This window comes from Epinephelus fuscoguttatus, linkage group LG3, assembly GCF_011397635.1.
Source record: "Epinephelus fuscoguttatus linkage group LG3, E.fuscoguttatus.final_Chr_v1".
Taxonomy (NCBI): domain Eukaryota; kingdom Metazoa; phylum Chordata; class Actinopteri; order Perciformes; family Serranidae; genus Epinephelus; species Epinephelus fuscoguttatus.
In genome coordinates, this window is record NC_064754.1 from 23267716 (window position 1) to 23281695 (window position 13980).

Below are 13980 nucleotides of genomic sequence, written 5' to 3' on the forward strand. Positions count from 1 at the left end.
CACAAGGAACTTGGCTTGAGTCTTGAGGAGTTATAGCATTTATTCACTGACAAACTGCACACACATTCCTCATTCATGTATTTAACCTCATAGTATCTGCTTTAGTTGCTGCAGCGTCACTGTTAAGCATCACTCTCACACACACGCACTCTCTCCTTCTGTCTCGCCACACACTTGCCATGCACACAATCTGGAACCGAAATGAGGCACCAAAATCTGCGGTGTGATTCAGTCAGGTCGGTTCTGGTTGTATAGGGTTTCAGTACCTAACCCTACTTGTGACTCACTAAAAGTGTGCGACTCTGCCCTCTTTTATGTGCTTAAAACATTCATGGGCGTGTACCCCTGCACTCAGGCGAGGTCAAGGCTGTATAAAAAGTTAGCGACTAGGTGCCAGACCATGAGCAGCAGGCATCCTAGAGACACAGTGCTGCATATATGCAAATCGAGCAAGACAAAATACCAAACGAGAGTGAATCCGACGTTTTTAGCTTTTGCTGATGAGCAGACAGTAACTAGCAATCCTGCATAGTGTACCTTTAATGTTGTTTAGAGGCTAAATTACTGCTTTGTGTTTAGAGTCCTTAACTCCATCAGATCATTGATATCACACTGACGTGCATGGTCACTAGTGTTTCGTCCGAGCATGTTGTAATTAGCTGGTTTTTAGCCTGATAATCAGACATTTCATTTCAATTCATTCATTCGCTACATGAGTCACTGAACATATTGAAGATGTGGGCGGAGGCTCATAGGTTTGGAACTAAGCTACACACAGCTGTGACTTCAAGCAAGAGCACTTTCACTACACAGGCAAAGTACAACTGCAGTATGAAGCCATTTCTTTATTGTGGGGATCATTAGTTTTTATGTGGTTACATTCTGTGATGGCATAATCATCGTTATTGTGATTATATGAGTGACAGTAGTAATGCTCAGAGTGTTACTGGCAATCTAATTTGTGTTAGGAGGGAATTTGATTGAGATTTTTGGTAACTTTAATGATGACCTGAACTGCTAGTTAGTTTGTTATGTTTCCTGTTGCAGCAGAATAAAATGTTGAGTAAATTCTCCCTACAATAACAATCAGCACACACGAATAAAAGCCTGAAAATAGTCTCTCTTAAATCTTGTTCCCTCTTCCCCGGGAGATTATTAAATCGGAAATGCATCTTGCCCTCATTGTAGAATGACTGGTTGAATAAATTTTTACTCCTGTATAGCATCACAGCAGTTACACAGCGCTGCACTGTGTGGTTGCGGCACAGTTCCATGTCTTCCACCCTGATAAAGAGTATTTAGCAAAGAGAAACTATTATTAACAAACAAGAATCGATTTTTGAACATTGTGAATTGACTCAGAATTGCAGCTATAAGCATCTCAATTCTTGAATCCTTTCGAGTTGATACAGAATGAGACAATAGATTAATCGATAGTGGAATTAATGTACTGGATGGAAAATGCTTCAACAGTTTGGTGCTCTGCCTCTTTCTGGCTTCTCCTTTCTGTCCTCACTCTCTCTACTAAGTCCTTGGTCCTTTTTGTTGTTTCCAGCCCATGGCTTGTCTTGAATGCTGATGTGAGAGATGAATTATTGGGTTATGCTGCAGATGTTAGACTCTCTGCTGTGTCATGTCTACAGATTCACCTTGAAATAGACTTTTTCCTCATTCACTGTCCCCTTCTCCTTCTCCATCAGCTGAAAAGAGCTGTAAAATAAAAAACAAATCCACCTCACAACTTGACAGAGGACAATGTGATTCCTTTCTCACTTTGACCTCTGTGGGTATGTGCCCACCTGCGTGTGTAGGCATGTGTGTATCAAGCGATTTCTCTAAGTTGCAGGATTAGATAGACAAGGCTCCACAGTATTTTACTTATGTAACCAACTCCTTTTTTTTTTTTTTTTTTTTCTTTTTTCCCCTGCGGGTTTTTTTTTGCACTTTCCCACATATGTGGCATCATGTTGGAGGACGGAAGGAGCAACCAGGAGGAGGTCGTAAATCTCAGCTCTTATTTGTTTGGGAGACAGGTGGCCGTGCGTTGGCCGTGTAAATCGTATTGACATTGGGGAGATATTCATCTTGTTTACCCTTATAGCCGCAGCCCCTGTCCCTTTATGAAGACTTGCGCCATATGTCACAGGGTGTCGCCCTGGCTTTGTTCGCTCATAAATCTTAGCATGTGAGATGGTGGAGACCTGTTAGCACAGCACCTCTCTGGCCTGGAACCCAGGGATTCGGCTTCAGTCCTCGCCAAAAGGAGCAGTGGGGAAGGTAACTGTTAGATTACTTCCAGCCACTCTCAGAAATGTATTATCTGCACTCTGGTGTGCTCAGAAGTGCACCTGGAAAACAGCACATTTTAGTTGGTTTCCTGCAGGATGGCTGCAGCGAAATCTGCCTGGTCATACACAAATGCATCCTGACTCACTATATCATGCAATGACTCTATGTGGACTGTGGCATGATTTATCATCTCTGTCATTTTCGATGTCTTGCCTCATTTCTCCTCTTCTCCCTAAATTCAGTCACAGCTTCTCCCAGTGGTACTGTTGCCTCAAGTCCTGCCCAATGAGGTTACATTTTTTGGCCACTTTGCCTTCCTCTCCCCCTGCCCTACCTCCAGCCCTCTATGCTTCTCGCTGGCAGACAGCTGCGGATCATAAAATGGTGGATCAGAGCTTATTTCCTGCCCACCCAAACTGGCGGTGGCTGGGCGGGCAGTTTGGCTGTAGGTTTGATCCCACTTTCTACTAGAAACACTATTAAATCCTACCACTGCCCTTCTTCCTTTAATAGAAAGACCGTTGATAGCCCTGATCATCCCCGTGTTAGCTTCACGCCAGGATCAACAAGGCCTGGATGCTGGAGGGTGAAATTCCTGCAGTAATGAGAAACAGCAGTCCACTCTTGTTGATGAATTTCACTGTGCTACTAACCTGGCAGTGTGTGATAATCGGCGATAACCCCAATTGTTAAGATAATAAACTAAGAAACCTTCAGTTGCAGCTCACTTTGGAATTTGATGCTTTTTTATGTATATTTATGTCAATTCCCTTGCATATTATGATATACAGGATATGCCTATAAAATTCCTCACAACATGATATACTTAAACTTGTCACTAATAAACTTGTTACACCCAAACCAGCATCTCGAGAGGGATTTTCATGCGGGCCTCACATACAGTGAATTTTCCCCATTTACTGTATTTAATCATGTTTACAGAAGAAGCTTAGCTAGGCCTGTGATGGGTGAAAACAACGGATGAGCAATTCAAAGCTTGATGCTATTTTTGTTGAAGAGAAATGGCAAACGATTTCCCTCGGTTTGGCTTAGCTATAATTGTGAAAGCAATTTTGGGATGAATCCATTTACCTCTGGTACATTTAACAAGTTTCTAGGGCAGCCATGTGGCATTCACTGATTTCCCCCAACTGTTTATTCTATAATTATTTAGATATCTGTTTATTTAAAAGATCTTCACAGATCTGTATAATCCTCTTTCAACTGGAAAAAAGCAGCGAGATATGTTAACTTTTCTTTATGTGCGTGCATGCATTTGATTTTATGGCATTCAGGTGTTTTGTGTGTACCTGAGTGGGTTCACCTGCAGGTGGGTGAAATGTTGGTGCTCCTCTGCTCTCCCTTCTTTTGGCTGTGACCCAGGCAGACAGTGGTTGTGCCTGGGCCCAGGTTAATGAGTGGATTTGCTGCACTGCAGCGCACTATCCCCCCATGCTGATGTGGAGCAGCTGAGCACCACAGTGGCCCCACACTGCTGCAGAGCTATAAATCACCCACAGTCAGGCCAGACCCGAACGGAACAGCCACCGCTGGGGATGGACAAGCGCACTGAGAGCGAGGCAGGGGAAGAAATGGAGGGAGAAAGCGATGCAGAGGAGGGAATGAAAGCATGAGCCCGGTGCTGAGTGCTCACCTATGTCCACACAAGATCCCCTACCATGTTCCCCCCTTAAGGCCGTCTCACTCTCTCCCTTCCACCAGTGCCAACGTAACCACTATTCACAACATCCTCTCAACCTCCAGCCCCTCCCCAGCTGCTCCCTCTAATTGCCTTTATTAACGTCTCTATGGGAGCGGCAGCTAGGAGCAATTTGCTCATTATGTACTGTATTAGCACTGGCCCTGGGGCAGGCATGGAACACAGAGGGATGCCTGGCTTAGACTCCTGCTCTCCTCTGCTCTACTCTGCCTTTACCAGGACCCCTACCTCCATCCTGTAGGTCGACCATAGACTCGTTGGCCCTTAACAGCAGCCAGTGTAAAGCACAGCTACAACTGTAAAAGATAAAGCTTATGGTGATAGTGTGGGAGTGTTATTGTTTGACTTAACACATACAGAAGTTAAAAACATTCCTGTAGGAACTGAAGGTGCATGTATGGGTGACAAATTAAAGGAAAAAGCAGCATAAAGTGGGCCACCATAAACCTTCTGATCAGCTTCAACACACTGGCATAGATTCTACAAATATCTGGAACATGAAGACCATTTTTCCAAAAGATATTCCATCATTTGGTGCTTTAATGTATTAATATTACTTTACATTCAGAAGTATAATTATTTTATCAATGGGGTTCACTCTCAGGTTTGAATTACAATTTGACTTCTGGTTGTTCTCAGAACACAAAAGCAAACAACTGGCCCGTGTATGAATATTCCTCCTGAATTCAGACGTTATGTTTAATTCATGATTGTTTGCATCCCTCATTCTGAATCCACCCTGTTGGCGTTTCACAGATACAGTCAATCCCAATTATTTCGCCTGAGAAGTTGCTGTTAGTCTGGCCTGTTTACTTTAGACAGGCTGACAGGTTAGGGTTGAGTCAGTTAATCTTACAATGATGTTCCTAGTTTGCTTGCGTTATGCAGCACAAGAAGTCTCAAAATTGTGAAGGTCGAATATATGTCTGTGTTTGAGTTTCAATTTTAGACCTACAGATAAATAAATCAAAGTTGCTCTTGATGACTACCTTTCAGATTAATATAGGACCACTGTCGAGAGTCAGTCCTCTCGAAGGGGCTTTTTGGCAGATGGAGTGGAATGGATTATTTGATTTATGGAAGCCTGTTGTCCTTGTTATTGGAATGAATGTACAGCCTGCACACATGAGAATTCAAAGTGCGAGTCTCTCTGCGTATAGCTGCTGCATAGCAGAGTGAAATAAAATGGAATAGTCATTCCTTTTTTGTCAAGTTTGATGTGTGATATATCATCAAACTATCATTTCTATGCTACACGTTGATGTTTTCTCACGACTCTACTTGACCTAAGTTTGCAGTGATTTCATTTATCTTCATCTCCGATTGTGTAATTTCTTAACTTGACAGTCTTCTCGTGACATCTGGAGTCAGCTAGTTAAAATTATGGTTGTGGATGGTGTCGAAATCTGCCACTCGCAAACCTCGCTACACCCCGGTGCAATTTTTGTTTTGAATTCCCACTCTCACAAGTGCTGGATTGGTGTAGAAATGTATTCTCACCTTGTCTCCATAACAACAGGTTGCTCAATTTAGCTTACCTGTTGCTCTGATACCACCACTTTCAGTAGTTGCTACCAATACTAAACAATCTAACACTTGACAATGCTGCATCTGTTTGTCGTGGCAAACATCTCACCTTCTCCGCTTTGCTAAAAATCCAACAGTTTCAGCATTTTTTAACATGAGGGCCACCTTCTTGCTGCCTTCTGTGTGTTTTCTTCAGTTTTCTATCAAAAAGACATGGTGGTAGTTGAGGGGAAAACGCATGCTACAGTCAGTTCAGGGCAAATATGCTGTGTTTTCAGTCAATATACAGCACCATAGGATCTGTGGTGAATAAGGTTTTTTTTTTTTTTTTTTTTAATCTGCAGGGCCCCCACAGCAGGAGCCTCCTGGTCCAGCACTGGAGCCTCAGGAGAAAGCCAACCTGCTTCCACCACCGCTGCCTCTGAAAAAGACAAGCCAGAGGAGAGGTGAGACAGTGTCTCCCTCTCTTTCAACTATTTGCCTATTTTCCTCCCAACTGGATTTAATAATTGCAGTTGACTACTTTTTTCCCCTCTCTTTATCTCTGTTTCGTTTAGTCATTTTCACACTCACATATTGGCTAAATGTCACACTCTGGGATTCTTTCACTCTCTCAGTTTTCCCTCACTTGCTCCATTACTCGCTTGCTCGTCTTATCTTGCATGTTCACTCAACAGAATCACCAACTCCCTCACTCGTCTAACATCTACTTGCGGTCTTGCACATCAATATTTTCCCTGACTTTCTCTTAATGCAACACAAGTATTGCCTGTAGCAGGGGCAGCAACCTTCTCCCCTTTCAGTCGAGCCCCAGATACACACACAGGTATCTGAGCGAAGCGGATGGGACCGCGTATTCAGGCTGCCCATTACACTGATCTATTGCTCTGCTTGCTTGAGACTAAATGATGAATTCATTTTCAGTGCTTTCAGATGTTACCGAGGAAATTGTAAACAGCTCGGTCATTCTGTGGGCAATCCATTAATGTTACTTTCATAGAAATACAAATCCTCATTTTTTCCAAATGCGGTTCCACGAGAGTGCATTCTTCCGATTCTGAATTCAGAAACTCGGCTGAACATTGTTGTATTGACAACTCTGTGACCACAAACTTTTTTTTTCAGTTTGTATATCTTCTTTCTCCTCTCTCATCCTACATTGTTGCTGCTCGGCAGAAAGAATATGAAATATTTATCAGGGCATCGTGTGTTGAAGGCACAATTTCTACATGGTAATGTTGCTGGCATTTGAGATAGCGGTTTGCAATGGTGGGCAAAACAACCTTTCTGTGGAAAACGTTTTTTATGTTTTCCGAAGCGCAATGGCATAAATACGCCTTTTTACTAACGTTTTCAGAGCGATGAATATGGCTTCTTTGACGGCGCTCTTTTACATCAAACTGATTTAAAATGCAGCTTCTAAGCTCACAAATGTGGATTTAAAAGCTGAAGCACCGTGGAGAGAGATTTCTATTCTACCTCTGTTTGTGTGCAAACCTACTTTAGAATCCCCCCGCCACTTTTTAATTATCTCACCATAGATGGTTGTCTGCTGTGCGGACCTGGTGTGTGCTTGCCTTTTCAGCTGCACAAAACCTGCTACAAACAGCGCTGCATCTCATTGTGTTTGTGCATGTACACGGGTGCACGTGGGTCTGTTTTGACTCACACGCTAGTCTGTCTAGACTGGAGATAGGGCAAGACAAGAGTGTGTAGCAGCCCGGATTCTCTCTTAGTACTTTTGCTTATATTCCAGCCTGGCCCATTTCTGCTGTTTCAGGCTAGTGAGTGAATGAACAAGCAGGCCTCGGGCCCAGATTGAACTGTGCGGTAATCCTCCCCAAAGCTCCGCCAGCTCACTGATTGCCTTCATTTTTCAGTGTCACCAGCAGGAAAGCCAAGGCAGTGTACCCATGTGAGGCTGAGCACGACTCTGAGCTCTCCTTCCAGGTCGGCGCAATATTCAACGCCGGTAAGTGTTATCGCCTACACCAGTCGCTCACTCAGAACCAGCCCTGGCATATTGGATTTGGAGGAAAACCGAACACCCAATCTGATCTTCAATCGAACAGAGAGATGAGACGAGGAGAAGGAGAACGGGGAGGGAGGGCGAGGGAGGGGGGCAGGAGACACAGATTTGCTCTTCAGTGTGTCTGGAAGAGGCTCGACTGAGCTTTAATCACTCTCAGAGGAAATGAGGATTTTGTAGTTGTTTTTTTTTTTTGTTTTTGTTTTTTTTTGCCTTTTTTGGTTAGACACAGATACTATAGATATGCTATGGTTTTAACTGAGAAATGTGGGGATGTCTTTGATAAGATCCCACAGTGCTTTGCACTTTCTTGTTTTTGTTTTTTTTTCCTGCTTAAAAGGTGAGATCACATCTTTTTTGACATTGTTAGCCTCCACTGTCCTGCAGATATAACCAATGTGATCCATCAAAGGTCTAATGATCAAAAATTAGAATCTAAATGTCAAAATCTGACAACTTTCATTAATGAATAAGGATAAGACAAACTGAAACCTCGCCTTAACCTCTATCTACTCTACATACCATATTTCTTGTTATGTTGCTTGCACATTAAAACATCAATATTTGATTGTTGGTTGAAAGAGTTCATGCCAGGATAAATGCCTACAATGGCAAAATGTAATTTACTAGAAAGTCGATTTCCAACTCATATTATCTGAATAATAATAAACATAAAATTAATTTTCAAAGCTAAATTAGGTTATGTTCCAGAGGCCATTCTCTTTATCTGAATTTTAATTTTGAAGTTTTGCTTAGTGAAAGTATGACTGAATGATCTCAACTTAAATCTTCACTTCCACATGCAGAATTTGGAAGGTTTCAGTATAGTTTTGCTCATAGTCTGTCTTTCCGTCATCTCGTGAACAGGCTTCAAATGAAGAGACAGCCATGCAACATAAATATTATACGATGAGGCTCTCCTTAACTAAACATCTGCAGTATCTAGAGGACCCTTGACATTTTGCATATTTTGCTGCACTGTTCAGTTATTTCTAAATGTATTTGCCTTTTTTTTTTTTTTTTTGGCCTGAGCTATGTGCATAACAAATGTGCAAAAGGTCAAGAGGTCTGAATGCTTGAGCAAACACTGTACATACAGTTTGTCTAAAGAAAAATAAATCATCATATGTCTATGTTTCCTTTTCTTAAAGGTGCAGTCTGTAATAATTGTTGGCTTGGTTTGGTTTAACTGTGTCATAAAACAATTTCTATATGACATCGTCAGTGTTAACGTGGACATAACTACAACAAAACAGATAAGGTTCTTAATTGTACTTATTAGAAAAGTGCAGTGAATGTTGACAGAGGTTGTCCTTCCATTTAAGGACATGCATTAGCTTTATTATGTGTTGACTAAAGAATGAAATATATAATCTACATCTGACGATAAAACCCCTAAAAATAGCAGTAAAAACAATTGATGTTATTGTGCTTGGATAGGAGTGGGGTTGTTTGTTTATCAGCTGTCTCTCAGTTTGATGAGGACGAGCTGATGTTTAAACACCTTTAACAACGTCAGAAAACATTAATAATGCACAATGAGTTGTTTTGTTGTGGTTGCCCTTCTATTAGGACCTGTCAGTCAATTTAGGAGTAAAAGCACGTTTGAATCCCGCTTTGAATTTTAGTGGCGGGTCAACTCTTTTGATTACACCTGTATAAAAGACTCGGCTTTTAAGTTCCTTGTTCATTTTGTATTTAATTAACACACAATACAATCTCGGTAAACACATTTCTTTGTGTCCTGTGACATGTTACACGAAAAAAAAAAAAGAAGCATTGAATTAGTTTATGTCTTGATTTTGCCTCACAAGTTCTAACTGACAATATATCCATGCAATAGCTGACTTGCGAATGCACTCAAAATTTTAAATTGGCTCACTTTGTTGGCAAATCATGAATCCTGGGAGGATTTTGAGAAGGCATGCCACAGAAATGTTCTGTGCCTTGACACATCTGTCATAACTAAACGGTTTGCGAGAGCTCCGCTTTGCTGCTGAGGTTAAGCTCATGGTGAAATTCTAGAAAAATGGGATCCAAAAACAGACTTGAGATGTACAGTAGAGATAAAAATGACTCACAGTGGAGTTTAGTGTAACCTCGTAATCACTGTATCCTCTGCAGACCTGCGCTCTGTTTGCTCTGACATATGCACCATACACGCGCTCTATACTCAACGGAGGCTCTGTGTCCTCTGTCTGTCCCCCACCCTCACCCTCCCTGTGCTGTTGTACCCCTCCCCCGGTGACGTTGTGTCCTCTTCCTGCAGTGACCCAGTCGAGAGAGCCAGGATGGCTGGAGGGGGAGCTGGAGGGAAAGAGGGGCCTCATCCCTGAAAACTATGTGGAGATGCTGTAGCCCCCCGAATGGAAAATATTTATGGACAAGCTATGACCTCCACCAGGAAAAAATATGCGGAGATGCATGTGCCTCCACTCTCCACCATAGAGCCTTTTTTATCCAAACCCCTGAATTCTCTCAAGCAAGTGACAATATGTTATTACTGGTGGAACATTGTTGATACACAAGTATGTGCATTTTTAGGCAATTTTGTGATGCATGTGCAAGAAATGTTTCTTTGATTTTACTTTGGTCGAGTATACACATGGATTTCAGCATCACAGAATGGGTTTGCACTTACAATATTCTGCTGTGTACAGAGATGCTGTAGCCTCTAAACATCCAGGTAACTTTGTAGCAGCACCAGAGAATGTGTGTCTTTCTATCCAACGCCTCACGCTCTCCTCCAGTTATACATGGTATCCATGAGCTCCCCAAGTCACAGAACCATCCTCCGAAACCACAAGGATGAACGTCAGCACTCAAGTCACTGCTACCAGTTTTCGTTCAGACATTTTGCACCAAATCCAGCAGCTTTAGATCCTCTTGACAATGATGCATAGTTTGTTTTCAGCTTTTAAAAAAGATTAAAGATACTGTACTTACCGTGCCTTAACCGTCAGAACACCTAGTGTAGATGTATGTACGGGTATGTGTGAAAATGAGTGTTACTGCTTTCACTTTTAAAATGTTTTTGCATTTCTTGTCCTTTAAAAAAAAATTTTGGATATTCAAAATGAGGCACATCGCTATTGTAATTTTATTTTATTTAATTGGCACATTCATTGATTGCATGACTTTTGAATTTTAACTACACTCTGTACTGTCTTGTTCTTGGTGCACTCCTTTACAGAAACACAGCAAAACGCCTCTTTGATGACCGAGGAGCCTCTCGTGTTTAACACTAGCGTCAGACAGAGTCAGACAGAGGTAACTTTAAACAGATAGCGATTGAAACCAAGTGTTTTTCCTGTTAAACGTTCTGTTTGTTGTTTGTTTTTAAGCTTATTTTTAACGTTGCTCAGTTCGTTTTCTGAGTATAGAAATGAGACACTCCCACAAAGTTGAAATTTTAAGTTGAGCTTTATTTTATCTTCAGTGATTGGAAATCCGTTTTATCATCAGTAACACCACAATATGCAGTATTTCAAAGTTTTACATCCAGTCAGTGTATATAACCTAAACATTGAAAGAGTTTTAAGTGCCAAGTATGTTTTACAGGTCTCCGTTAAGTGATGGACATGTTTTCACTCGGATTGGTTTTAGTATGTTCACATGTCCTATTACAATTCATCCCTCAGCTGTTCAACATGACACTTTAATTTCTCTGAGAGCTTTGGTTCAGCAGACTGTGTTTTCAGTTGCGCTAATTTAAGACATTGATTTATGATGTTTGTAAAGGGCCTTGTCTTCTTTCATTTTTATATACCTTTGGGTATCCTCTTGATCAATGTTAAACAAATAAAGATTTTTTTTTTTCGTTCTTTACTGTATTATGTATTCTTGGATGAAATAAATGTGGTTAATGCTAATTTAAAACAGATTGAAGTCTTATCAAAGCATTTATTTAATAGTCAAACAATCTTATTCCAGGCACTGATTTTATGTACAGTAGTTCCATTAAACGCATTAGACAGCGAGACATTTGTTTTCCAAAATTAGACTGAAATATCAACTCCAGGGACGCAAGAAAATTAAGGAAAGCACTGCAGCCGCTTTTATGGGCACATTTTGTTGACTGAGAGATATAATAACTGTCAAATTTGTATTTGGGGAAATTCACCAATGTGAAATCTAGCACTCTGTCTAATTTTGTGATGACTCATCTATTGTGTCACTGAGAAGGCCCACAGTTTCCCACAGAGTCTAAGAATAAAGTGACTGGTGAAATGAGGATTCATTCTGCAGCCTGCACAGTTACAGTGGGCCATGTAGTGTAATGTTAGCCTTCCTCTTTATATTGACCTGCGCTGGTCCATCGGACTAAAAGCCACTTCCAAAATAACTTTCCAAAAGAGGATTTAAAAATAGATGCTAATCTTTCACAGAGGAAAACACACACTAATTTACCTCCCTGATCCATTAACATCTCAGCCTCACGCATGTTAATTCTTAGACTACATCTGTGTAATTAATTAACACGCCAAATGGCCTCCAGACCGGGAGTGTTGGCCTCAGTTATATAATTACCGACAGTCCACCACCACACTTAGACCTCCAGTTAGTGTGTGGCTGCGCTATTTAGAAGCATAAACACACACATATTTAGTCTGCTTTGAAAATACCAAGGGTTGGAGCTGTGGTTTCAGTGCGACACATATGTCCAGCAGCTCCCTGAAGCAATGCAATGATTACATAATGAAATGAGGCAGAGCTAATGAGATGGGCAAAAATATTTCCCCCCACTATCACCCCCACCACCATCCACCACTACCACTATCCACCCCCGGGGCCCTTCATCATCATCTTCCCTGTGCCAGAATACTGCTGAATCATAGAGACATCCACCCTGCCTGCCTCTCACTCTGCTTTGGACTGTCTGTCAGAGAGCGTGCCATGTTGCTCTATCTGCCTTCCTTTTTCTTCTGCCTACCTGTCTGCGTCTCAGGAGGATTTTAAAATCTGTCTCTCTCCTCCTCTCCTCTCCTCCTTGCCTTCATTCATTTTCCTTTTTCCTCTTCTGCTCCTCAGTCAGTGCTCCACTTCTTCTTTGGTCTAAATGTAATTTGTTTATCCACTTATTTATCTTTCCTCCTAAATGTGTGAATATGACTCAGTGGACATTTGTAATCTGCCTGTGTGTTGTCTTAAAGCAGTAGTTTTCAACCGTTTCCTTGTGAAGGATCTCTGAATTGATACACATTAGGTCATTGACCTCCATTTGATAAGATCTGGCTTCAGGAACCTCCATCTGAAAATATTTTGGTTGTTAGATATGATTAAGATCCGAATTCTTTACTTGTCAGCTACAGCTGAGGAGATCACCGTGGAGGAAGTTAAACCTATGATCAGAATAGTCACTATTACGACAAAGGCCATAGGTTCTTTTTCAACATTTGAGGACACACACATGAAGCGAAGGTTCAGGGGGTCCTTCTCCAAGAAAATCTGAGCATCAAACACATAATTTCCTGCGTTCTTGTGTGCCTTTTCTGCATCAGTATATGGAAATGTCATGCAAATGTCATGGTACTTTTGTTTCAACTTGGCATAGTTGCTTCATCTTTCTGTTTTATGGCAGATAACAACCATTGTAGACAACCATGGCTTTTAATGTTGCATGTCTTCCTAAGACCCTGTGTCCTCATTTGAGGACTTCACATGTCAGCTTTACTTTGGGTGTACTTCATTCTACTTAACTTTGACCTATTGTCCTCATTGATGGACACATTTTTGTCCCATCTATTGGCCCTGGTGGAGCAATGAAAAGACGATCAAATTGGACTATATAGAGGAAGTACAAGATTTCCATCAGTGGGGCATCAGTAGCGTAGTGGATAGTGCCGGCGCCCCATGTACAGAGGCGATGCCTCGCTGCAGTGGTTGCAGGTTCAACTCCAGCTTGTGACCATTTGCTGCATGTCACCCCCCGCTCTCTCTCTCTCTCTCTCACCACATTTCACTCTGTCCTGTACATTTAAGGCAAAAGCCCAGAAAAATTATCCAAAAAAAAAGAAAAGATTTCCATCGGTGAACATGTGGAAGGATCATTTGCACAATACACTAATCCATGTAAAAACAAGATGGCAGTCACCTCTGCCAAATCAGTCTTTAGCTAATCTCAACACTAAATGGGCAAAGTCCAAAACCTGCTCATGTTTTACTGATGAAAACTTGTTTATTTATGATAAATAATGTTTGTAGTTTGATACGGACACTGTTAATTTGGAAGTACTCGTTTGAGGACTTAATTATTGTTGACGATGTTTAGTTTTTTATACTTACCAGGTCCTATTGATCCCAAATAGCTAGGAGAAATTAGAAATGCAAACCAAACTAAAGAGCGGGTCGTAAGAGGATATTGCAGCCCCTCTACTTTACCAAAGGCAGTGTTGCATCTATGAGTGGAGTTCTA

General features: G+C 41.4%; 1 protein-coding gene across 4 annotated transcripts in view; it reads left to right on the forward strand.

Annotated features, from left to right (window-relative positions):
* The window catches only part of arhgap10 (Rho GTPase activating protein 10), a 60502-nt gene extending 49044 nt beyond the window's left edge, over nt 1-11458 (forward strand). The window contains exons 21-23 of one of the 4 annotated variants that reach the window (XM_049571229.1): nt 5881-5982; nt 7417-7508; nt 9835-11457. In XM_049571229.1, the coding sequence (XP_049427186.1) occupies nt 5881-5982; nt 7417-7508; nt 9835-9923 (283 nt within the window). In that variant the 3' untranslated portion in view covers nt 9924-11457. Of the gene's footprint in view, nt 1-5880; nt 5983-7416; nt 7509-9834 lie in introns of all 4 variants that reach the window. The other 3 variants (XM_049571227.1, XM_049571231.1, XM_049571230.1) reach the window with 3 other exon arrangements.
* The last annotated feature ends 2522 nt before the right edge of the window (nt 11459-13980 follow it).